Source organism: Abramis brama (genome assembly GCF_963993115.1).
Source record: "Abramis brama genome assembly, chromosome: 10".
Taxonomy (NCBI): domain Eukaryota; kingdom Metazoa; phylum Chordata; class Actinopteri; order Cypriniformes; family Leuciscidae; genus Abramis; species Abramis brama.
Genome location: NC_139972.1, coordinates 29,833,652 through 29,860,629, shown reverse-complemented (window position 1 = coordinate 29,860,629; position 26,978 = coordinate 29,833,652). Strand labels below are relative to the sequence as shown.

The 26,978-nt window shown below is 39.8% G+C and overlaps 1 protein-coding gene across 6 annotated transcripts in view; it reads right to left on the bottom strand.

Moving 5' to 3' along the window:
• Nucleotides 1–26,978, bottom strand: part of robo2 (roundabout, axon guidance receptor, homolog 2) — a 200,008-nt gene that overhangs the window by 156,542 nt on the left and 16,488 nt on the right. For all 6 annotated transcript variants that reach the window (XM_084126677.1, XM_084126672.1, XM_084126673.1 and 3 more), the window contains exon 2: nucleotides 23,722–24,048. In XM_084126677.1, the coding sequence (XP_083982803.1) occupies nucleotides 23,722–24,048 (327 nt within the window). The remainder of the gene's footprint in view (nucleotides 1–23,721; nucleotides 24,049–26,978) is intronic.

The following is a 26,978-nucleotide window of genomic DNA, read 5'->3' as shown; positions in this document are numbered from 1 at the left end:
TTAGATCATAACATAAACACACATTTACTTAGCTAGACAGTGAGGAAAATAAGTATTTGAACACCCTGCTATTTTGCAAGTTCTCCCACTTAGAAATCATGGAGGGGTCTGAAATTGTCATCGTAGGTGCATGTCCACTGTGAGAGACATAATCTAAAAAAAAAATCCAGAAATCACAATGTATGATTTTTTAACTATTTATTTGTATGATACAGCTGCAAATAAGTATTTGAACACCTGAGAAAATCAATGTTAATATTTGGTACAGTAGCCTTTGTTTGCAATTACAGAGGTCAAACGTTTCCTGTAGATTTTCACCAGGTTTGCACACACTGCAGGAGGGATTTTGGCCCACTCCTCCACACAGATCTTCTCTAGATCAGTCAGGTTTCTGGGCTGTCGCTGAGAAACACGGAGTTTGAGCTCCCTCCAAAGATTCTCTATTGGGTTTAGGTCTGGAGACTGGCTAGGCCACGCCAGAACCTTGATATGCTTCTTACAGAGCCACTCCTTGGTTATCCTGGCTTTATACCATGGTCTAGGTGAATACTCGATTCTGATTGGCTGCAGGTTGTCCGTTAAAAAGTGATGATGTACACCTAGGAAAGGCCTGTCAATTTGCCTGATGACAGTTCTAAATGATTGCGCTGGCTCAAACGCTAAATGGTAACCATGGCAACGGAGACTTTACGTTATTTCAGTTGACTCATCGCAACAGCAAAACAGACAAAACATGAGAGATTTTATCATTTCTTTTAATATATTTGGTGAGTTTGACAACTTTGAAGACTGGGATGCAGCATTAGAAAAAGAGAGAATAGAATATGAAAAGAAAAAGGAGAAGCGACACAAGGAGGTGACACCGGAAGAATTGAACGAATTAGAGGATGACAAGGACGAGATGAACACAAAGAAAATCACGAAATGGGCAGTTAAAACGTTAAGAGACTTCCTGGCTGACAAAAACATGGACATCAACTTTAAAAGCTACACTGCCGCTACTCTCAACGACGTTTTGCGACTGTTTTATGCGTCTGTCCAGTCGACCAAAGAAGGAGGAGAATACAGTGTTGCCAGTTTGAGGAGTCTGAGAGCCGGTATTATTAATTGATTAAATATTTCTTTCTTTCGTAAGTGACCATGGTATAAGCGGGTTAATGCCCGACGAGGTGTCCATTATCAGGTATTAATGGACTTCGGTGGACTCCGCTGCGCGTCGGACGGTTCACGCCTCGCCGTCGTCCATTAATACCTGATAATGGACACCTCGTCAGGCATTAACCCTTACGTGTGCTTCGGGTCATTGTCATGTTGGAAGACCCAGCCTCAACCCATCTTCAATGCTCTAACTGAGGGAAGGAGGTTGTTCCCCAAAATCTCGCAATACATGGCCCCGGTCATCCTCTCCTTAATACAGTGCAGTCGCCCTGTCCCATGTGCAGAAAAACACCCCCAAAGCATGATGCTACCACCCCCATGCTTCACAGTAGGGATGGTGTTCTTGGGATGGTACTCATCATTCTTCTTCCTCCAAACACGTTTAGTGGAATTATGACCAAAAAGTTCTATTTTGGTCTCATCTGACCACATGACTTTCTCCCATGACTCCTCTGGATCATCCAAATGGTCATTGGCAAACTTAAGACGGGCCTTGACATGTGCTGGTTTAAGCAGGGGAAACTTCCGTGCCATGCATGATTTCAAACCATGACGTCTTAGTGTATTACCAACAGTAACCTTGGAAACGGTGGTCCCATCTCTTTCAGGTCATTGACCAGCTCCTTCCGTGTAGTTCTGGGCTGATTTCTCACCTTTCTTAGGATCATTGAGACCCCACGAGGTGAGATCTTGCATGGAGCCCCAGTCCGAGGGAGATTGACAGTCATGTTTAGCTTCTTCCATTTTCTAATGATTGCTCCAACAGTGGACCTTTTTTCACCAAGCTGCTTGGCAATTTCCCCGTAGCCCTTTCCAGCCTTGTGGAGGTGTACAATTTTGTCTCTAGTGTCTTTGGACAGCTCTTTGGTCTTGGCCATGTTAGTAGTTGGATTCTTACTGATTGTATGGGGTGGACAGGTGTCTTTATGCAGCTAACGACCTCAAACAGGTGCATCTAATTTAGGATAATAAATGGAGTGGAGGTGGACATTTTAAAGGCAGACTAACAGGTCTTTGAGGGTCAGAATTCTAGCTGATAGACAGGTGTTCAAATACTTATTTGCAACTGTATCATACAAATAAATAGTTAAAAAATCATATATTGTGATTTCTGGATTTTTTTTTTTTAGATTATGTCTCTCACAGTGGACATGCACCTACGATTACAATTTCAGACCCCTCCATGATTTCCAAGTGGGAGAACTTGCAAAATAGCAGGGTGTTCAAATACTTATTTTCCTCACTGTATATGACAACTTCCCATTGACTTCCTTTGCTATCACATTTAGCTAACTGCAATCATTACAGACCAAACTGAATACAGATCCCACCCTTTCCACTAAAATACCAACTTTTGACATTTTTAACAATAAATAAACAGATTGTTTGGTCTGTCACACCAGTTTTGTTTTAGTATCGTCGATATACTATTATTTTTTGTTGTTGTTAATATTCAGAATATTTGTATTTTCGGTAACACTTTACAATAAGGTTCAGTAGTTAACATTAGTTAACTACTTTAGTTAACATGAACTAAGAATGAACAATACTTCTTCAGCATTTATTAATCTTAGTTAATATTAATTTCAACAAATACGTTATTAAAATCAAAACATTAGTTAATGGACTGCGAACTAACATGAATAAACAATGAACAGCTGTATTTTTATTAACTAACATTAACATAGATTCATAAATACTGCAACAAATGTACTGCTTATTGTGAGTTCATGTCAGTAAATACATTAACTAATGTTAACTAATGAACCTTACTGTAAAGTGTTACCATATTTTCTGTTTTTATATTTTATTTCAGTTTACATTTATTTTGTTTCAAGTAACCACATTTTTTATGGTTTTAGTTCTAGTTAGCGATAATAACCTCAAAATGAGGATGTATTTTTGTTTGAATTATTGGCTAAACATTTTAGCAATACTCTCTCCAATATGTGAATGTACAAAATGTAAATACTTCACAAAAGGTTCTGTAACATAATACCTCAACTAATAAAATCAGAAACAAATGTTAACATCTAATTTTGCCACTTAAATCCAATAAATTCAAGGATGCTGGCTGTTAACCTTGAACTCTCCACAATGCCAAATCAGTTTTAACAGTCATTTTCAAGCAAAATTATTGTGAAATTAAGAGCTCTTGCATGCTGTTCACATGAATATTTATACGCAATATATGAGATTAAACATCTGACGCTGTAGATTCAGCCGAATCGGAGACAGCCATTTCCTGCCAATGCGTCACAGAAATGATTGTCCCCCAGGCACACTGGCAGGGTGGAACCAAAGTCAGGGACAGATGATAATTTCATCAAATCATGACTTCAGGGAAGAAGGATGAGTCAGTGCACTATATTATAATACAATCTGCTTTTGTTATATCGCTAATATTTGTGTATTTATTTACTTAAAAGTGCAGGTTTTGAGTCTTGGCCAACTACAGCCTACTGTACATATTTGCCTATTCCGAACCACTAAAGCCTTAAAAAAAAAGACCCTCACAGTAGGACACCACAAATACACAAACACACACTATTTGCTAGTCTGTCTATGGCTAAGGTTAACAGACTCCCAGTGCTATTTATTGGTCTGCGTGTTTGCGAGACCATGCTCTGCTTTCCAGACACCAGCTGTGGCGCTATGGCACAGCAGGTAGAGACAGGAGGGAAGAGAGAACGCAGAGAAGAAAAGAAAAGGTGGAAAGATCAGGCCTGTTGTACCTCTAATTGAGTCCTTTGGGCCGTGCCTCCTCAGATCAGAGGCCTTGTTACAGGAATCCGGTTTCATGCTTTCTTAACAATGGGATTTGGGAGAAAGGGATTTATTGTCCTGGGGGACACTCTTCTAACATCACTTCCATACTCCCCCCTTCACACTCTTCTTATGTTTGTTATTCCTTTTTTGGCCTCCCCGACGTCGTTCCTACGATTTAAATCCAATCATTTCAAAAGGATAAACACAGGCGGTTAGCCTGTTAACGGCACGGGGACGAGATAGAGAAACAAGGGCTTAGAGAAACGCAGGGGACCTTACGAACAAAGAAAAAAAAAAAATCAAGACGATTTGGAAAAAGAACACCGATATTACAAAGTTGACATCCAGACATTTAAAGTGATAGTTCACCCAAAATTAAAATTCTGTCATAAATTTACTCACCCTCTTGTTGTTCCATACATGTGTGACTTGTTATATATTAGATACTAGTAACTTGCAATGTATAGGTGAATTATGTTTTTGTTTTTTTTTGTTTTTTATGTCTTTTGTATTCCAAAGTATAAAGTCATTGGCAGGGCATTTAACACTAAATGCAAGTCTAAGCAGAATACAAAGGGAGACATAATAGACCTAAATATTTGCTTTACTTGTACAATGTAAACATAGCTGGTATATTCCACCTGTTAGTTTCCTAGGAAGTACATTATTTGTGGATATTCCAGATGCACGGATAACAACAGTGAGACTGGTGAGGAGTTTAGTGCGTTTGAAGAGCTGGATGAAAAACAGTGTTCAGTGCCTCGCTGTCTGGTGATGAAAGCATTCATTTAGTAATCAGCCTCACTGAGACTTTTAGGAGTCTGCATGTGTGTGTGTGTGTGTGTGTGTGTGTGTGTGTGAGGAAGCTTGTTGAGCAGAGAGGAAATGGCTCTGTGTTTTTAAAGAGCAGAGCTGAGTGACAGACACACACACACACACACACACACAGAGTCGTCTCTCAGGCCTCTAGTGACATTAAGACACGCAAACAAAAGTCAGCGGTAAACACAGGGATTTAAAGCAGACCGTGAGCGCTCAAGTGTAGCAGTTTATGTATTAAAGGACACAGGAATGGATATACACACACACAACAAGGCCTAATCACTGAGACAGGCGATGAGGAAGAAAAAAAATGAGACGGAGACAGACGGTCCCGTGTGTGATTGTCTCCACAAACCTGGACGTTTCAAATTGCGGTTACACTATTCAAATAACACACACACACAGACACACACACAGTTGGAGACTACTTAGTCACAGACGGGGTCTATCCACCTGATGCCAGATGAGAGAAGACAAAAAAAGAATAGACAAAGCTCACTGCAGGAGAACACATATAGCTATATACACAGGCCAATGCTGGACAAAGCTTTAGCTGTTGACATCTTGTTTTAAAGGGACAGTACCCTTGAAAATTCTGTCATCGGTTCACACTTCACGTCAAGTTCCATATTTTTACTTCTGTGTCTGAAGACAATGTTCACCACAAGACATGTTCTTGTTTTCAAAAAGCATGGAAAGCAGTTAAAGAAAAGATTAAATGGTCAATTGAAAAACATTTTTTTATACAGCAAAATGAAAAGAGTTGGAGGTTGTCAAGCTCCCCCAAAAAGGCAAAGCATCATAAAAATATCATGAAAATTGAACGCAAGCGCAAATTACAGATTTGAGAGCCATGGCATGGTGAAGATTTCCAGCTAACAATGACTTCAAAAGCTATTGAAAATATTTGTAATATAGTGCACAAGTCATATAGACCATTTATATGCCACTTTTTTGCTTAATTTGTGAGGTTAATAGTCCTAGTTCCTATTCACTATTATTTATTATTATTATTTTTTTCTTTTAAATGGACTATTGGTTCAGTATCTTAGATATTATTATTCATGTAATACACAAAGAAAGTAAGTCATATAGTTTAGGAATGACATGAGGGTGAGTAAGTATATTTTTGGGCACCCCAAAAAACACAAAGCACCATAAAAATACAATAAGCCTGTTAAGTTAGAACTGAATGCAAGCAGACAATATGTCAGACGGGAAGATTTTCAGCAAATAATGACTTCAGTTTCATTTAAAAAGTGATTAAAGAGCTTCAGAAGACTCAAAATATGGCGTACAAATTATATGGAACATTTTTATGCCAGGTTTTTATGCCAGGGCTCCACCAAAAGAGACAAAACACAATAAAATACCATAAGCATTAAAGAAATAAGTTGGAAGTGAATGCAAACACAAAATAGATTTAAGAGCTATGGCAAAAAAGGAAGATTTTAGTCAATAAGGACTGCAAATTTTAAATGCTATTAACTGCCTTTAGATTGCTTTAAATATAGTACACAAACTGTAAGGATCATTTTATGTGAGTTTGTGAGCTTGACAGTCCCAGTCCTCATTCACTGTAATAATGCATTTTTGGGTGAACCGGCCCTTTAAATATATGCAGTAAGAGTATCAGCGATTAACTGCACCTGTTCAAGTCACTGTCTATTCAACTGCAGTACAAGCAATATCTGGCTTCCCCAGAGCCCAATCAAACAAGATTTGTTTTGGGACAGTATGCGCGAGGTTGTGTTTGTGCGTTTAACCTCACAGCACACATCAAACAAATGAACTACTCCACTGAATATTGCAGTAAAAGTATGTAGGTCAGAAAGAAGAAAGATGCCACTTTAGGGAACCGGCACAGCGCTCAACACACACACACGCACACACACACGTACACACACTTGCCTGGCAGCCACCTCTGGGGCCTAATAAAACAAACTGCTGTGATGGAGTGGTAATGAGAGTGGAGAGAGAGCGATGTGACAGCCTGCAAAAAGATACGGAAGTGTTTCTACATGGCACGACGCAATAATGAGACTTCAGTTGACAAATCTGCAATGCATTTCAGCGCACATTGAGATGTTAAACTAAAAGCTATTAAAGACGGGTGAAACAAAATAGATACAGATATAGACCCTGTCCTAAATACCATATAAGCCCTTGTGTTCCACAAATATCTTACAGTACCGTTTTGGCAATCGTTCAGTACGATGGGACCAAATCTGCTTTATGCTGAGATATTTTTTGCTTAACGGAAGAATATGAAGCGTGTGTGTGTGTATGTGTTGTGTTCATTTGGCTGGTTTGGGAAGCATTTGCTTAAGTAGACACAACATAACTATGCAGGTATTAGTTCTGGCTTCGTAGCCAATCAGAATAAGCTTCTTTAGTTCAAACAGCCAAACAAACACATTTGACACTGTTCACCACACACACACACGGCAGAGCCATGGACATGCATACAAATGCAACGTAATGGAAGTGCTAATGTGGAAATGCACACTGCATCAAAATACACAGAAGGCTCACAATTCACATAAACACACTAGGCCGCATGCAGGCTTACATTGACACACAAACTTCAGAGTAAAATAATCTAAGATCTCTGCAGTGATATATTAGTAGAGCTCCAAATGTGTTCATAAGCAATGGGAGTTGAGCTAATATGACCTTTATTACCCTTCCCTTCTGAGGGGAACTGACCCCTAAACAACCCCCGGTTCAATCAATGCAATCATCCTCGCATCACTGACACACCGAACACATAAATATTCTATCATTCTACCGATCTATCGCTTTTCATCTCCATCTCTTGTCATTGTGTAAACTCCATCTCTCTTTCTTTCAGTTCATTTTCCTGCCCCTTGGTGTACAGTAACGTTTGGGGTCATTTTGATTTTTGTTCGAAAATGTCAGAACCCGAATATTTTTGAAAAAATGTAATCATGGCTTCCACAAAAATATTAAGCAGCACAGCCGTTTGTAACATTGATAATAATAAGACGTCGTCACATTAGAACGATTTCTGAAGGATCATGTGACACTGAAGACTGGAGTAATGATGCTGAAAATTCAGTTTATCACAGGAATACATTACATTTTAAAATATCTTACGATAGAAGACAGCTTTGAACTGTAATAATATTTCCACAATATTACTGTTTTACTATATATTTGGTCAAATAAATTAAGCCTTGGTGAGCAGAAGAGACTTATTTCAATCACTAAAATCAACGCACATTTTTTTTTCAACCGTAGTGTTTATTATTTTATTTCAATTTATTTTTATTTTATTTTATTTTATTTTATTTTATTTTATTTTATTTTATTTTATTTATTTATTTTATTTATTTTATTTATTTTATTTATTTTATTTATTATTTTTTTTTTTATTTTTTTTTATTTTTTTATTTCTGTGTGGTGCATCATATTTCCAGCATTTCTATAACAAATTTAGCTGAAAATCCCTGCAAACACTACAACACTACACTGCTGGGTAAGTTTACTTTCTGGATGAACTGTCCTTTTAAACAATTGATAAGCTTTAAAAAATGAGAAGTATTAGGCAGCCATATTTTGTGAGACTGAGAGAGAGCGAAACGGGCAGCAGAATAGGGTGAGTGTAACCCTTCATGCCTCTAGGGCTTTGACCTGTCCCAATTAAACATAAAGTGACAGTGTGCCTGTGTGCCCCTGACACAACCAGACCAGACTGAATGCTAACGGTTCCAGGACCCCTGCATCCCACATTTCTCATTGCTTCTCCCCCTCATCCTCCAGCAATAACCCATTGTGTAAAGGGGGGCCATTTGACTCTGACAGCACTGTCATGGCCGGCCAATTCTCTGACATTTGAGCCTGTCAAGAGTTGCCACGGTGACCTGGCAAATCCATTGACCCCTCGTGGCCTCGTGCGGATCGGGGACTTTGGTGTGGCGGGGCATGATGTGTGTGTGTGGGGTTCTTGTCCTAAACCCTAGAGAGGGGGTCAGAGTGGGGCACAAGTTCATTTCCAGTTGTCATAAGCGCTTAGGTCAGTTTATGTGGGGCTAGACAAACATATGGGGGGTGAATAATAAAGAAAAGTGAAGAGTGAAAGATAGAGAGCGGGCAGAAGAAGTGAGAGGCGAGTTGTGGTGGGCAGAAGGATGCCAGCTGTCAGGACACGTGGCTGCTGCATACATTAGAAAGACAGAAACCCTCACTGGTGTCTCTCTCACACACATAGTGATGCACTTAAAAATATGCTCAAACTCAGCCACAATGCAAAAATCATTTTCTACAGCAGATTAAACAAGATACATTTAGTTCTGAAGCAATCTTGAAGACAATTTGTTTCATTTTGACTTTATTACAGCATTATTTTTCAATACATTTTGTTAGAATTATAGTTAAAATATAAATTTGCATAAAATATTAAGCCTGTAAAGTTCTCTAGATTTATATTTTAAAAAAGAACTTAAGACTTAAAACAAGACGTATGCTCTAAAAAAAGTCTTAATATCTTCTGCAATTTTGTTTGTATCATCAGCAGATTTGTGAAAGTAAAAATGGTTTTAAAACCCAATTTAGTTTTGACGCAAAATAATATATCCTGAAGACAATTCATGTTAATTTACTTTTCTTACATGAATGAAAATCTTTTCTAATATTAAGCATAAACATCAATAAAGTTTGTTAGAATTATAGTTAAAAAAACAATTGCCATACAATATTAAGCATAAACCTAAATTTAGTAATATTTATACTTAAAACAAGAAAAAAAGGATTAACTTAAATTAAGATATAATCTCTAAACCAAGTCTTCACATCTTATGCAAATTTAAGTAGATGTATTTTGCATTGAGGAAAATATGTCCTTTAGCAGTTTTGTTAAAGTAAACTATTTTAAAACCCTTGAAGTTTGATCAATTTAGTTAAGAAGCAAACTTGTGCAATACATAATACCTTGAAGACAATAAATGTTGAAGTTTAATTCTTCTTTGTTTTATCTTGTATTAACCTTTTTTTTATTAGAATAACTGTAAAGTTAAAACAAAATACATAAATTTGCATACAATTTTGGCATAAACCTTGCTAACTTGTTTTCAGATTTATACTTAGACCAAGAAAAAAAAGGATAAACTTAATTTAAGATATATTTTCTAATCTTCTTAATGTCATATGCAGTTTGGCTTTTTAAGTAAATTCACCTTTATTAAGGATGTTTTACTGGAGAACAGGACAACAAATGCTGATGAAGACCATTTTTTTGGTCCACTTCTACAGAAAACACAAAAACAGGTCTCTCTCACTCCCTCTCTCTCTCTCTCTTTCCTGTTTGTGGCACTGCTCAGGACCTGGGAACAGCCGGCTGGAAACAGGCACCACCGCTGTCAGGTTCAGAAACATCAGACCACACTCATCTATCCTGACAGATTACTCTCAGCTGAATGGCTGCATGTCATAAAGCCCCGCCTCTGCTCCTCATTCTGATTTGTGCCCTCACCTGTCAATCATATATTCCTCATTATCCCAGCTTCACGCATAGAGACAATAGACATGCCATTTTTAAGGTGACTTCCTTGAAGCGTGTCAACACTGTAATGCGACTGACTTTCTTTGTTAGAGTGACCTGAAATCGGGCAAGTCTATCTGTTTGTCCAAATAATGGAAAACAGGTGCATGTTTGCGAGTCATTACTTTTCCAATTTCATTTAACGCTGCTAGTGGTGCAGAAATTACACACTGCACATTAAATTCAAACATAACATTTAAATAAATTAAAGTTCTAGGAGATAACAAATGGAAGAAATATGGAGAAAACCAGTTTTGATATTCCGAGACTCAGCAATCCTCCCGTGATGTTGAGTTATTTGCGGATTGCTTACACTTATCCGGCACTTTCTGCCCAGCGTGAGGTTTCTGCGGAGAAGCAGCAGGGGATCGGGTTCCGCACCGGGCAAACGTCTGCCACTCTGGGCTGGCCGGCTCCTCTTCCCTGATCCAAAAAGATTCACCCAAGCAGTGGGTGGTTGGAGTATCATCTCTCCGAACAGCTGAGACCCAAAGAATCGCTGCCACTTTGGGATGGAGTGATGACAGGAGAGAAAGGAGGTGGAGACTGCTGCACAGCGGGGGGGCGGGGCTAAGCCAGCCCGACGGCTGCCAGTCAAAGAAAGTTAATGACAGTACAATGCTGGCACCGCCCCCTCCTCACGTTTCCTCCCAAACTGCCTGCCAGGCTGCAGAAAGAGGCGTCTGGTCCTGGAAAGAGGGGTGTTGAGAGGAAAAAGGGGGATGTCGGAGTGTGGATTTTGCCTGAGGTGTGTGGACTGGGAATATTTATGATAATCAACACCCGGGTTGGCACCGTTGGGCGGGCTGGAGATTCTCTGTATCCATCAGACATCCCCCACTATCGCATCCTTAATCGAGTCAAGTGACTTATTAAAGCGTATGGGCAACGTGGGGCTAATTTCATTAGCTGCCTGCCGAGGCCCCCGTATCTGATTTGTGCGTGCCTTGAGGGGGGAGGGGTTGGGTTCAGAGATTGAGGAGGAATGGTTATCATCTGTGGACCATTTGAGACACGGCAATCAGAGGAGATGGGGCGAAGGAGGGATGACAGGAAAGGAGGGTGTACAGAAAGAAAGCGAGAGGAGGGTTCTGGTGATTAGAACAGACAGACAAATACTTCTAGGGATATATAGCGAAATTACGGCCAATGTAAGCTTTTACATTTATGCATGCGGCAAATGCGTTTATCCACATATCGGTGCATGCACGTCCTGGAAACTGAACCCGTGACCTTGGAGTTGCAAGCGCTGTGCTAGATTATCATAAACATTACGCATTGGCCAATACATTTGTATGAAAAATGACAAATGCTAGTTCAAACAGCTTTGTCAATGGATAATCAAAATGTCTTTTCATTTTGTGTTTTTCTTTTAGTAAAATTTAAATAGCATTGTGCAATATATAGTAAATTACAATATATGATAATAAGATGGTATATGATTATACCACCGATTATGGTCATGGATTGGACTGAGAAAATGTTTAACTTAAATGCAATGCAAGTTACATGGGATAATCTGCCAAATACAGTCAAACCAAAAATTATTCAGACACCAGATATAATTTTTTATATTTTGTTACTAGTGGGTGCAGGATACTATAGTTCATTTATGTAAGTGAGGATAGCAAAATAAAGTAAACTGTGACATATTATACCCCAAGCAGTGGACTATCAGTAAAAATTATAAAAAATGTACAAAATTGTAACAAAATTAAGCATTGCTTGGTTATTGGCTGACCTAAATTAGTATTATTTAGTTGTGTACTTAAATTTAACAGCTGACAGCTATTCAACCCAATTCATTTGTGAGACAATCCAACAGAAGGATGGCCATAACCAGTGAAATATCAACTGATTTCTTGTCATATTTCATTTCCATTTTCTAAACTACAGCGAATAAACTGTGATAATGTGAGAAATGTTGAAGGTGTCTGAATAAATATTGGTTTGACTGTATATACATGCAGGTGTGTAACAAAGAAGTCATTGTATTATCTGCTATCTGTATTACATCAAATCTATCAGCGCTTTCCTCGATTTCCTTTTCCCACTTTACAAAACCTGAATTCCACTATATCGCCCACAACCAGACCTGAACTGTCCCTCCAGTCTATTAGCAAAGGTTCAATACCAGGTCAATCAATGGCCCGTCGGAGGTCATTTCCAGCGAATGACCTCCTATCTGCGACTGCATTCGAGAAGCTCCTGCTATCACCTCACCACACCGGCCTCTCCAAGACCCTTCAATGACTGTCCATTCAGAGAGGGGCCAATCTAAAACCCGGCTTACCACACAACACGTGCTTTACACCACAGAGATAAGCATTGTGTTTGGGATTAAAGGCTCGGCTACAGGGAATCATTATCGGACTTTTCTCATTTCTCGGTTAAGAGTCTCCAAATGCTACTGGGCCGTTCAATGTGACGTTATACAGTACTGAAGCTGAGTTTAAGAACTGAGACGTTATCCACCCGCTGTGAGAATGAAAGGGTTTGAAAATCGCTGCAAATGTCACTTTGCATAACGTTTGCAATTTGCTTTGCATGCATTCTAAAGCTGAATTAGTGTGTAAACATCTGTGTGGTTGTCTCCAACAAACCCGACATCTACATGCAGAATTATAGGGTCCAAATGTGTTCTTTGTGCACGTCACTGCCTAAATGATCGATTCTTTATGTTGGATCTCCAGTTGAATTACATGCTTTCCTGCAGTGCTTGTTTAGTATCGTTTCTGTAACGTTATAAAGAACCAAATCAATATTCATAACGTGTCAGAGAATTTATTTGTGTCTTGGTGGAAAAATCTGCTAGGGATCTCAAAATAAAATGGAAAGGAAAAAAGAATGAGTTTGCAGTTAAGTGTGCAAGTAATGCATCAGACTGGCACATATGGAGCACTTCAACTACGCTCACAATGGTGCATCGTGGGGGTTATGTTTTGCCTGAGTCTCATTTAGGTCACCTGCATGTTTAGACGTCAGCAGGACTGTATAACCTCTAGATCTACACAAATCTAAATAAATGGGCCTGTGTTCACTATGTAAACATGCAGCTAGTGTCTAAATACAATGAAAATGGATGTAGATGAGAATCTGAAAGTGTTCATTTTTCATAGTCTGCTAGAAATGCATAATTCATCCTCTCAGACACACACACACACACACACCAGATATATGGAGCCGAGGGCAAGAAACTATTAATGTTTCTTAAAGATCGAGGGAGTCAAACGCATCGGCTTGTCAATCACACACACACACAAAATACACTCACAAGGTGATCACTCACTGTCATCTGCTTTCATTTCCTGTGCAGGGCAGTAATCTGATATTAAACCATCCTCTCTCTCTCTCTCTCTCTCTCTCTCTCTCTCTCACACACACACACACACACACACCAGGATGAAACACTGCTGAACTCAACAACAACAACAACAAACGCCACAACTGAGCATTAAATAAATGCATTTAAGCCTTTGATAACAATGTGGTAGACAAATTGAAGTGATTGATCAGAACAATTTAGCAGTTTTCATTTTAAAAAGCATCTCATGGACCGCCTGCCGCTTTACAGTATGACATAATGGATGAAATGTGGATCCCTCTAGGAGCTAAAGGGCTGAATATTAGATACTTTGATCAAGTTAAAGGCATGAAAAATGTGACTGATTATTCTCATAAATGTTCGGCTGTGTGTTTCAATGCTCCGACACTATAGGAAAACAGAGCTGGGGAAAAATCATGAGGAAAACTTCCAGTGAAAATCCATGAGAAAAAAACACTAGCAAAAAGCACGAGGAAAGCCTTCAGTGAAAACCTCCTGAGAGTAACCTCGAAGAAACTTCAAGTCAAAAAATCCTGAAGAAAACCTCCAGTGGAAAAACAATGAAGACCCCAGAGAAACCCTGAATTTACCTTCATATTGAAATTCACATTCATGCATACTTCAGATCCAAACACACAACATATACAGGCAGCAGTGCACACACACAAACATCCGCACGCCTCCAAATAATAGTTTTGCCCTGAACGGTGTAGAGCACAGGAGAGCAGCGAAGAACAGTCTGTAGATAAGACTCTACTTTGCATTTGAATGGAGCTGTTCTGATTTCTATGCACTTGGCCTTTAGCCACATTATGTGTGTCTGTATGTGTGTGTGTGTGTCGGTGTGCGCACCCACCCAGCCATTCCATGTGTCTCTCGTTTTCAAGTTTATGTGTGTGTGTATGCATGTCTATCAGTCCATCTGTTTGTCTCGCTGCCTCGCTAGTAAGAGCGATTTTACCAGCCCAAACAGATGAACTAGAGATCCCTGTCAACATAAACTCAAACTCAATATTCACACATGCATGACAAGACAATTTGCATATCTTGGGAAAATAACAAATGGTTAAAAACTATATTCAGGCCATCCCTGAAGTTTAAATGGCAAAGAATTACATAAAATCCTTGCTATTTGGAAATAAAAGTGTTTAAAGTACTAAATGCACATAATAAAGCTCAAAACATTGCATTAAAAAAAAGCCCTCATGATTATGACATCACACCCAGCTCATTAGCATATGACTGCCCACATATACATCTCAATTAACATACAGCAACTTCACCTACCCTAATAAATTATAATGTGACTCATTTCAGTTTAGTAAGGTTTGCCAGTAACAACATACACTAGTTACATATACAAATGTCTTAAAGGAACAGTAAAAAAAACTAAAAAAAACCCTAAATTCTAGGGGTCAGAGAAAAGGTCAAAAAGTGGCCATGAATAACTAAATCATGATAGTGCAAGAAGCCTTGAAAAACATGGGCCCTGTCCCACATGTGCACTTAATGTGAACGTACAGTCCCATGGCCTTCATCCGTGAAGTCCTTGAGATCATGGGGTGTCCCATTCATCATTTTAGGTGGAAGGTGGTTCACAAGCCCTCAACAAACACTCGGATGAGGACCTGAAGGGCTGAAAGTGCCTTTTGGAACAAGTTTATGTAAAATAAAAAAGTTATTAGATATAGATTAGAGTGTGTCAACTAACATTGAGGTAAAATAACTAAAATCCCATGAATAATTTGGTTTAAGATAACCTGCACAAATTGTAAGTTTCCTGAAAAAAAAATATATTATGCTTTTGGAACCTGACCGTTGCACTCTATAACTTCCCTTAAAGGCAAGTAAACATGCAATTAGCACGAATCACATATGATAAAGAAATAAACATAAGGGCAGAGGTCTTCCCAACTGACAAATTTTCTCATTGACATCCTCCCTGGGTCGCATCGCAGACTGCAGCTTCCAGTGGCCAACTCCAGCTGTTCTTTAGATCACACTCATAAACTCCCAAGCCTTGTGAAGGACCCCACACCGCCTATCAATTTCAAACACCAGCAGGAAGGAGACAAGGGACAAGAGGGGGGGCTCAGATTTCATCCCCCCCCCCCCCCCCGCTGTAGTACAGGAAGCTTGAGTTACCCTCCCTCCTCCCCACTCGCAGCTGTCCCGGGGCAGCGGTAGGAACTCGCGCTCCCACCTCACTCCCAGAGTAACAGGAGTCAAACTCAATAACTTCACAGATAACACCACCACGGTCACAACAGCATCGCACGCACTATTAGTCCTGCACAGGAAGTGAGGCTTGAGAGAGATAAAGAGAGACAGCAAAACAAGGATGCGAAGTTGGCGCAATCTAAATGCCCGTTTTGAGACGGCTGATGTCATAGTTGTGGCAGATTCCTTCAAGCGGCCATCTTGATTGAGTTGTGCTGTTGGTGAACAGAGTGCAAGGTTCAAAAACACACCATCCATCAGAGCGACGGGAAGCATTCTCTGATGATGACACTCCGCCGAAACGCCACTGCGGTTTGTACACAGTGTGTGTGTTCAAGCAAGAGAGTTTGCACCATCAGCACTCGGCACCAGCACTTTTTTCTTTGAGAAAATAACAGATTGTTCGCTTCAACAGAGAGCTGAATCAATTTCCTCTGTCCTCGGTAAAGGGCGGAGCTGAATCTGAGCTCGTGCACACACACACGCACACATATGATGGATTACAGGCCTTGGTCCTGGAGTCCCAGGAGGCTTTGCTTCAGGGGTTATGGGTAGACAGCGGTGGTGCATTCGTAGGGTGAGGGGTCTCTGCTTTGCGTAGAGAGCCGAACGCTAAGGAATTACGGACATTGTGGGTCCGACAGGTCTTTAGGGGTCATCGGATCCAATCCCAGGCAGAGCATTGTCAGAATACAGCAATCTTATGGAAATCAACCGCATGATTAGATGATTTCGTTCTACCTGATGAGGAACAACAAAGGTTCTTCTAGTAGGTGAGCGCCTGGCTCAACACAGGGACACAAACATATCTGCTGTGGTCTGGGAATGAAAATGCAAGGATTGAAGTCAATAGTCTGGACTTTGATTGGATTTAAATGACCATTCGGAATGATTCGCCATTGCTTCTTGTTTTTTTTTATGGCAGGCAATCATGTAATGGAGTTTTTAAGTAGTTAAGGGTCATAGAGACCACACCAAATCAAAGTAACACAAACACACACACAGAGATTAGCAGAGGCGCATGCTCAAAAACATGGAAATAGTTAGCTAGAGAATGAGATCACAGATAAATACATTCTCATACCAACAAAATGCAAACTACAGCGCTTGGACTTTGGGAAAACAAGATATATATTCTTTATATATTTATGTCTCTGCTGTGCCATTCAGATAGAAGATCTGACTGGATATGGAAACAACAAACTAAACAAAGCAGAAACATTTGTTTCCTTAAAAAAAAGGAAAGAGGCTAAATCCTTTCTGCTAATCCATGATGACCATCTGATCATAATGGACGCTGTTTTATGTAAATCCGGTTTTTTTTTTTTTTTCTGTACAGATCTGAAAGCCACTGAGAGCAACGGTGCAGATTTATGCTAAGAGCTGTCAGGCCTATTCTAATATATATATATATATATATATATATATATACTATATATATATATATATATATATATATACACACACACACATTTAAAAAAAGTATATATATTATATAATTACTATTTTAAATTGATAATTTTTTTAATTAGTATTTTATTATTACTATTTTTACAATTATAATTTTTTTAATTAATGTTTTTCTCAGTAGCAGGGGTGTAAAAATGGATTGCAATAAAAAAGAAAAAAAAGAAATATAAACTAAAGTGACAACAATTAATTGACCAATAGTAACTACACATTGGTAATTTTGTGAAGACTCATATGTCAAATACATATTTACATCTTACTGACTAGCTGTGCTTCTCACTTTTGTTAAAACTCAAAACAGGTCAGAAAACCGGCCGGTCAGGTCATGCACATGCTCCTATATAACACTTAAAAAAGCAGTATAGCTCAAATCCAGTTCAGGCCATTTGCCAACCCTAGTTCTTTTCCCCATAATTTCTCTACTTTCCTGTCAAAAATTGAGGCAAAATCCCATAAAAATAAAATGTAAAAACTTTATCACTCACAACGGGACAAGAGTGAGCTAACAAAAGACGGCAAGAGAGAGTGAGAATAAGAAAGGTCAGTGTGTGTGCGTGTATATACTGTGTGTGTGTGTGTGTGTGTGTGTGTGTGTGTGTGTGTGTGTGTTTCTAGAGTTCCAAGGGACCAATGATTTATCTCCTTTCCATAGGGCTTCCTCCACATATGTACATACAAAGAACAATCATTTAATATCATCTACCCAGCTGACCGATTAGTCTCACGCACACTAAGATGTGACCATAAGATAAGCCCCGAAATCTGCATGGCTCCATCTCACCGCAGCCGGTGCGTATGTGTGTGTAAAGTAACATGCTGCTGATAAGGAGGTTGGTCTTTATGTTGTGGGCGCTGACTCCAGCACTGCAGATATACTACGATGACACATTCAATCAGGGATTTTATTTATTTCTCTTTTATCACAGACTAGAGATCAGTTTTTCCTCCACCTCTCTGCCGGCACCTCACCCTCCCTCCCTCTTATCAGAAAGCAACATTCCCTGTGGGCCGCGGATGCATCCTGACATCAGTCTGCTTTCAACTTAATCACCGACCCCTAGAACCTGCAGAATCCGGATCCCAGGATAACGCGAAGTGAGCGAGAAGGCGGGTCAGAGGACCCAGACAGACACTGACATTTACAAACAGGCGAATGAGGACGACTGCATGTGAGTGTGTTTGATTAATTCACTCACACACACTCACTTGTCCCCAAGACGAGATGGTAAATGCCAGACAGACGTTTGTAGTATGGATGGACGTATGATGGAAAACACCACACTATGGCTATAGTATATGAGAACGATAAAAACATGGAGTAATGTAAAAATACAGTGTACAGAAGTATAATATAATCAGGTTTATAAACAGGTTTGCATATATTTGCAGCTTTACAACTGCAAATGTGACTCATCCAGTCTAAATTTAATATAGTACTGTTTTATATTAAAAAAAAACATAATATTAGAATATAAATATTAATAAATTCTAGGTATAAAAAAGCATTTTGCTACATAATGCAACTATGTTTTGCACTGCTGCCAGACTAATTATGTCCGTATGAATACTCTTAATTTATGGGGACTTTTTTTTTGTGTGTGTGTGTGATATACACAGTTTGGGGACAGTAAAATACAAAATACAGTACAAAATAGCCATATTGTAAAATATTATTAAAATTTAAAATAAATATATGTTTAATATTTTTAAATGAAATGTAATGTCAAAGCTGAATTTTCCAGGATTCTTTGATAATTAAAAAATTCAAAAGAACGTCAATTTGAAATAGAAATATTTTGTAATATTGTAAGTCTTTACTGACTTTTTGATCAATTTGAGTAAAAGTATTAATTTCTTTCAAAAAAGTAAAGAAATAAAACAAAATGACTGATAACATGATCTTGATCATATCACCCACCCCTACCAGCTGAGTGTGTCCAATTAAATTCATCATCTTTTATTAGATTTTACTGATGCCGGACACACAGTCAAACAGCTTGAGACTCAACAGGAAAGCTTAAAACGAGAAAGCACCATTTTTCCACTAATTACTTCATCTTACCAGTTCCAAATGTTGCCTACGCTACTCTTAATTGCTTAAGTGCCATGCTGAAGCGTATCAAAAGAACCTTTTCAAACAGGCCAGCCAATCCCAGGCTGGTGGCCTTTTAACAAACCAGCAATGACATCTGTTTCACCCTCCCTTCATTTACATACTTTTTAAAGGTTACAAGTGAACGAAACAACACTTTTTGTCGCTAAGACTCAAAGAACATGCACACTTTCACACTGTTATTAGCGCAGACCATTAGCAGACACAAACACACACACACACACACACACACGTTCACACCTTATACGCTTAATTAATGCCCCCATGTTCAACAAGCTTGTTGCCCTCAGATTTATAACACACACACACCTCTCTACCTGAAAAGAGATACAGCTAATTAACATTTTCCTGGATGACTGTGCGCCCCAGGTGTGACTTGTCACATAGCGCCCCGTACACAAGCTACGACCAGAGATTTCACCACTTTGGCAAATTTATTCAAAGCAGGGCTTGCCTCAGTCTGACATAGTCTTCACAATGATTTATGAACCTGCTCATTGACCCAGTTTATCCCACGAAAGGAAAGAGAAAGACCATGAGAGAGAGAGACAGAAAGAGAGAGTGGGAGAGAGAAATAAAGACACAGAGAAAGAAAAAATAGCAACAAAAGAACAAAATATCTTTCCCAGAAGCAAGGAGTGCCACAGGGTGCGGCTTAGACCGAAATGTAGCCATGATATACATCATAGAGAGACAGGGTATATAAAAGATTTTCACACAAAAAAGCCAGCTACATTTAAGACAATAGCAGAATTTCTATTCAGTTCCTATCCTTCCTATATTTTATTCACTAAAGGTTGCCCAGATGGTAAACCGTTTTCACAAGCTTAGCAAAATTTGTCAGTGGATGCTAAGCAGGCTAATATTTCTCACAACCCCTTGTGCTCTTATATGACTTGATCAGTTTTAGAAAAAGTAATACTTTGATGCCAATTTTGCCATAGAAGTTCTTAAATATATCTTTATTAGCCTAAATGCTAAAAATATGTGTCCGTTTATGGTAAAAAGCCCCAGTTTAACAGAGACAATCATAAGCCAGTCATACAGCATGTTGATTTCTCTAAAAAGTGTAAACACTGTGATGCTAAAAAAAAATGCTATATATGTACTTGATATGCATCACCAGTGAAGTATGTGCCTTTAGGCTACAGTAGATGTATGCAAATTGGGATTCGGCCAATCGCTCCGTGTGGCCTGTCAGCACCTTTTCCACTCTCTTCTTCTGTTGCTCTAATTAAGACCTTATAAATGACAGGAACAGGATTAATTTATGTTGAGGTAAGCGGGAAGACGTGTTCGGTACCTTTAAATGTAGAAATTGATCATTTTAAGAGGCGAAAGCACTAAACCCCACAGAAATAAGTTCATGTGAAACAGAGAATTGTGTTGAAATGGATAAGCGCCTTGCATCATCAGACAAATCTAATAGCGACAAAATTGACCATTTTGCACCGTAGCTTTAAACTCTCTGGGACACAAACATCCGTAACAAGATCTGTGTAACTTCTTTGTTGCATTACTAATGGTCAATTGTTAAAGACTAGCGTTTGAGATAATCCTGCTTCAGCGGACACCTCCTTGCAATCTGCCTCATTATTAATAATGCAGCGAGCTCCTTTCACAGGCCTCTCTCTGCTTCCTGCAACCCAGCTTGGGGTCTCTCTGATCGGGCGGCTCCAGTGGTCCACGGCGAACGCCTGTCTGCAATCTGTTTCAACAGAGCCATTCACTCAGCCTGCGGGGGTGCAGACTGACCCCATATGAGAAGAAAAGAGACAGAACCATATATCGCAACAGGAGACGACTTCTGACGCGAATATGAAAAAGTCCTGGCCTTGTAACCAGGGTCGGAACCCCTAAAACGAACGTCGCAAAACAGTCTGGAAGATTCGCCACATTTTTCAGTTTGTCACTGAAGGACAGCTGTTTGTTTTGGAGGGGAAGGTTTTATACGTATGTGGGTCTGGGAGTATTTCATATAGATCAGATATACACAGCTGGCTATAAAATCAACATTTACTTCTTGAGAAAACAGCACCTCTTCAGAATATTTCTACGATGTGACAGATGAAACATATTTTGCTTGGAACGATACATGAGCTATATCGGTTTAGATTGGCTTCACTTCTGTGATCACTCATCAGTAAAAGAAGTTTTATGAGTGGAAATTGTGTAACGTAACACAGCTGAGGGGTTTCCTCAAAGTACAGTTCTTGGTCATTCCTGCTGTAGGTTTAGTATCTGCTGCCCCGCTAACCTTACGACCCTTCACCTCTCACCTGAGAGTCGTAAAACATCCTACAGCTTATTTAAAGTCTTTCAGTCAACTATGGCTGTGTCTGAAACCTGAAAAATGCTGCCTTTGCAGGATGTATACGGAGGAGAACAAAAATAGAGTCTGATGTGTAAATTTAATAATAAAAAGCCAATTAATATAATTTTACTCAATACTTTTCTACCAAGACATAAGCATTGTCGTCACCATATATTTGCTTGGTTGTCTTAATATTGTTTTGGATCATTCGAATTGACAAAAAACTGTTTGTTTCCTTCATTCCCAAAATAGTGCCCTTTTAGATTAGGTTTCAGACAACACCCTGACATAGTGCCATGGTGGAAATGTAGAGACCTAGTGAGAACAGAGAGGGGGAAGTGAGAGAGATACAAGAGCTAGCGGAGGGAAAAAAGGAATAATCGGGGACTTCATCAATTTTTCATGAATTTTCATTTAGGCGAGGAGACCCCTCTTAGTGCAATCGATAGATCAAGCTGCTGTCACCCAGTTAGCACCTGGGGGCCGCCACCGCCGCCTCGGAAGAGCTGAGAGGATCAGAGAAAACACACACCCCCTGCCAGCTACACGAGTGAAAACACACACACACTGCCTTTATGCACTTCTATATATACACCTTATAACCCACAACGCAGTTATATATCATCAATTACAGGTTAAAAGTAGAAAATTTATTCAAAAATGTCACTGAAAAGCTTCCCACAATTGCTAGCTCCAAAGTTACCCTTAGCAAAAAACTAAATGCAAACATCAACTCCGCATTTCTACCCTTTAACCCAAATCACCATCCTGTATCATCAATTACAGGTTAAAAATAGAAAATGCAGCAGCATTCAAAATTTACTGACTCTCAAAAACCTTCCCACAATCCCTTCTTCTAGAGTTACCCTTTCCAACAGCTCAACACACACACATACAAACACACACAAACCCTCTCATTACTGCATGGGGTCTTGGCAGTAGCGCACAGAGCCAATTTAGTTATCCATTCATTCAATATTTATCATCATATCCTTATTTCATGATGGATCGCTCCTATTTTCATAACAATGCATAAGAGAGGCCGCAGTATTGATCAGCTCAGAGTTGAAACAGACTTTAAGATAGCAGATCACTTAGACTGCAGGTCTAGACAACAAACCCAGCAAAGCAAAACCAATACTCCTTAATCTCTAATGACTTTTGCATTGGTATTTGCTAAGCTACTGTAGTTTGCTTTTATGTAACACTAAAGGAAATGAGGGCCTGAAAGCAACTTTAGGTGCTCCGAATGTATTCACTAATCATAAAGATCACAAACTCCCAAGACAATAGACGCAAGATTAGCCAAGCAAAAGATTAATTTAGGCCTATCATTAAAAAAGCAAACTCGTAGTCTAATAGAAAAGCAAAGGAGGACAGGTTAGCTGTCACTCATAATGGTCTTTGATTAGTTTGGGGATTTGACCCCAGGGAATGTGCTCACTCGGAAAATGCAAGTCAACCCAACAGAGACCCATCTTCAAAGCCAAAACCATCTACAGGTTGTCAATAAATCCCCCTTTTAGATTCTGCCTTCCCTTCCTCCCTCCCTTCTGCACCTAGCATGCTCTTTAATCTGAGTCTGTGGCTCTGTCTTTCCTTGTCATTTCCATTTCTCAGTCAGAAGGAAAAACTGCAAGCTTGGCAGGCTGTGCCGAAACAGACTGACAAATCTAAGATTTTCTAAAGCATATGTAGAGCTAAACTACAGAGCTAACTGCAAAAATACTTTCCATCTCTTGTTTAGGAACAAGGGAAATCAGGCTCTTCCCAAAATCATTCAGATGCAATACCAACTCCACCAATATCAAGTTCTATAATATAAAAGGAGGCTAAAGATGAATTGTGTACTTGTAGTATGGTAGTACAGTAGGTGTAGTCTAGTCCACAGGGGGAAAAAGAATTGTTCCCGCAGCACTGCTTGTTACTGTTACTCAAGACAATATTTGAAGAAATCAGATACTTACATGCTACTTCCAGTGAAGCATTTCGACTGACTGCTTCCCCCAAGTAGTTACGTGCCACACAAACGTACGCCCCCTCGTCAGGTTTGCTGCGACGGCCGTGTACGATACGCAGGAAGAAGAGCGAGCCGCTGGGCAGGAGCATGCGGTGAGATCGAGGGTCATCTTTGTCAGTTTCAACTCGTTCTCCATCCTTGTACCACTCCACGGTGGGGGTGGGTCGCCCCTCCGCCTTGCAGTTTAGGGTGGCTGGCTCGCCCTTGGATACGATCAGATCGGAGGGGTGTTCTACGATCCGAGGTGGAGAATCTTCCTGCCGCAGACGGGATCCTGGAAAATGGAGAAAGTGGAAGACTTGTCAGGACCAACTTCACATTTATGTTTAAGACAAAAGAGCATCTACGAGAAAATGTCTTAAAGGCTTTTCACAGAAAACAAACATTTGATGTCAGTCATGGAAAGACTGGAACAAACCAGTCAGCATTAGGCTTGGCCAGGGGTGTCCAATCCTGCCCTCAATATTGGGTGTCCAATATTGAGAGCCAATATCCTACTGAGTTCTGCTCCAAATTACCCCAGTAATGAACCCCAGCTGAATTGTGGCCCACCAAGAGCAGAACTGTTCACACCTGGTCTTGGCAATCACCATCTAGCAATTAGACTTTTTTTTTTTTTTTTTTTAGTTTAAGCCAGAAAAAGTAAGGTTTGAGTTGGGCAAATATTAATAAATGCTCCCTTAAAACATTTTTTAATTTCCACTGCCATTTGTTCACTAAGCATACAAAAGCAACATTTTTGAACCGAGAAAAGCCACATCAAAAACACAACACAGCTCTCTGATCCAGCACACTAATTTAGGGTGCCACATAGTGAGCTGGCAAGCCATTGGGGACTTGCCCTCTGTGACAGAGAGGTTCAGGGGTTTAGACTCACACTGTGTTAAAATGCTAATCCCCTGAACGTTCCCCTGCATGGCCCTGCATTTGGTATGGATAATGCTAGCAGCCCACGCTAGGAGTCTGGCCCTTATGATAATAGATTGCGGAAAGAGCAGTGTGAGCCTTAACCCTAGAGATAAGGAGCCAGAGGCCACCCTGAATTTACATCACTAAGGCACGGGCCACAGTGGGACAAAAGCGGTCCCTGATCCACCCAAAACCTGGCCAAAAAAGAGAAGCTAAGCTAGAGCCGCTGGCACTGCCATCAGATGAATGCTGTAAGCTTTACACGCTTCGATAGCACATGGCTAGCGTGGAAACACCCTTGAGATTGTAAATGCAGATTTTTTAGGGATTTGAATCGCTTAACACTAGGAGTGACTTTCCAAACCTCCAAAAGGGGGAAGGGGATATGATTTTAGCATGTGATTGTTCAATATGAAAGGATAAGAATACATTTGTGTCATATTTTGCTATCTTTGTGGAGACTACATCGTGGGGGACCTACATACGGATAAGAAATATGACAAAAAAATCTCTTTCACATCTGAAAAGGAACATTTACAGTTAGGATCGGAGTTAATAGTACAGTTAAAGTCTAGCATCTATAATAGCTTAAAATATAGAAAGACGTGCATTTGTGAAAAATGTAAATAAAAAAAATGAACTACCTTGAATTTCATTAAAAAGCCTAATACAGGAACATAATGTGTAAGATTATCATGAAGAACATCAAGCTAGCTATATCTACAAATGGAGCACACTCTAAATGAATAAATACATAACATTTTAAACAGAGTAACTGCTTGTTCATTAGACTTTTCTAGGCACTGCTAGCGGTTCAACCTCCCGAGAGAGTAGCATGCTAGCAGGATCAGCACACAGCACTGTGCAGCTTTGTTTGTTTAGCTCTGCTAAAACAGCCGTTCGCTAGCCGTTTGTTAAACATAAACCACTGCAGAGCGCAGGACGGACCTCCTACACTATGAGAGACCCAGCGGCAGCAGCTAGCGTGAGCTGAAGGTGGCCGTGTCCTCTCTTGGGAAGGCAGGTGTGCAGTGCTGATGTACAAGAGTTCATTGCGGTGCTAAACTCTTTCGGTTGCTGATATGGAACTGCGGTAAAACAGAGCATTTGCTTAGGGTGTTTAGGATCACTGCGAAATGTGCGTTGGTTGTTCTTACCAGTGGGACCAAAGCAGAGCATTTCAGAGAAGCAAGCTAGTTTGTTAATGCGCAAATATGTTTTGCTGAGTCTGCCAAGTGTTAGTGTGCTGTAAAGGTCTGTTCTCTCCCGCAGTGCAATACGGACTCTATTAAAGAGAGCGATGTCTCCCACTTCACCTAATTTGTGCTAATTCCTGCCATTTCCCTCTCATTGATTAGTGATCATTCCGGTTGTCTGCTGTCTAAGTGGGGCCACACGCAAGACCCAGAGCACACTGGGGGTCACACAAGGGACTAGCTACTGACAGGGCAAGATCTTATCCTGTACCCTCCAGGTTTCATGTATACGCTGTGCTGCATACTATGAAACTGAGCTCTGCTGAAGTTTGCAGATACACTGATTTTGCTCTCTCTAACCACCTCTCGCTTTTCTCCTTCTCCCTCCCTCTTGGCAGTCTGCATCCCTCAAAACCAGGGAAGTCAAACTCATTTAAGGGCACTTACATGTACCACAGCCTGATACACCCTTGGTGTACCCTTGCAGAGAACATGCTCTTCTGGATCTAATAAAAGTCCACAATCAATTTATACACATACCAGTTTTTAATAAATTAACATAAATGTTAATGTCCTGCTTTCACCAAACAGAAACAAGTTAACTTTTGATGTTGTAAGTGACTAAAATGAATGAACTAGTAATTAACATTATGACATTGATAAATGGGGTGGGTTGAGATAAGGCGATGATGGGCCGCCAAGAACACACATACGCACACACATATTAACTGCTATCTCAATGAAGCATCTGTTTAGCTTCTAATCGACAGCCACTGGCAGAGACTTTTACATGACGGAGGTGAATATGCTTGCACTTGCCATGCGATTCGATTTTTATTAGTCTAATTTCTTTTAATCCAATTTGTATTCCAATCTGCAACCTCTAATCGTCTGAACCTCGAGGCACCATCTGCTTGCTGTATTTTTTTTTCTTTCGTCTTTTTATCCAGGGAGAAATTTTGCTCAGCAGATGCTTCTAAAATTGTGAAGAGAGGAACAGAAGGAAATATGAAAACAGATAAAGGATAAAGCGATAAAAGGGAATATTATTCTCTTCATAGCATACAGTAAATGGAAGCAATTTTTTTGACTATAGGTG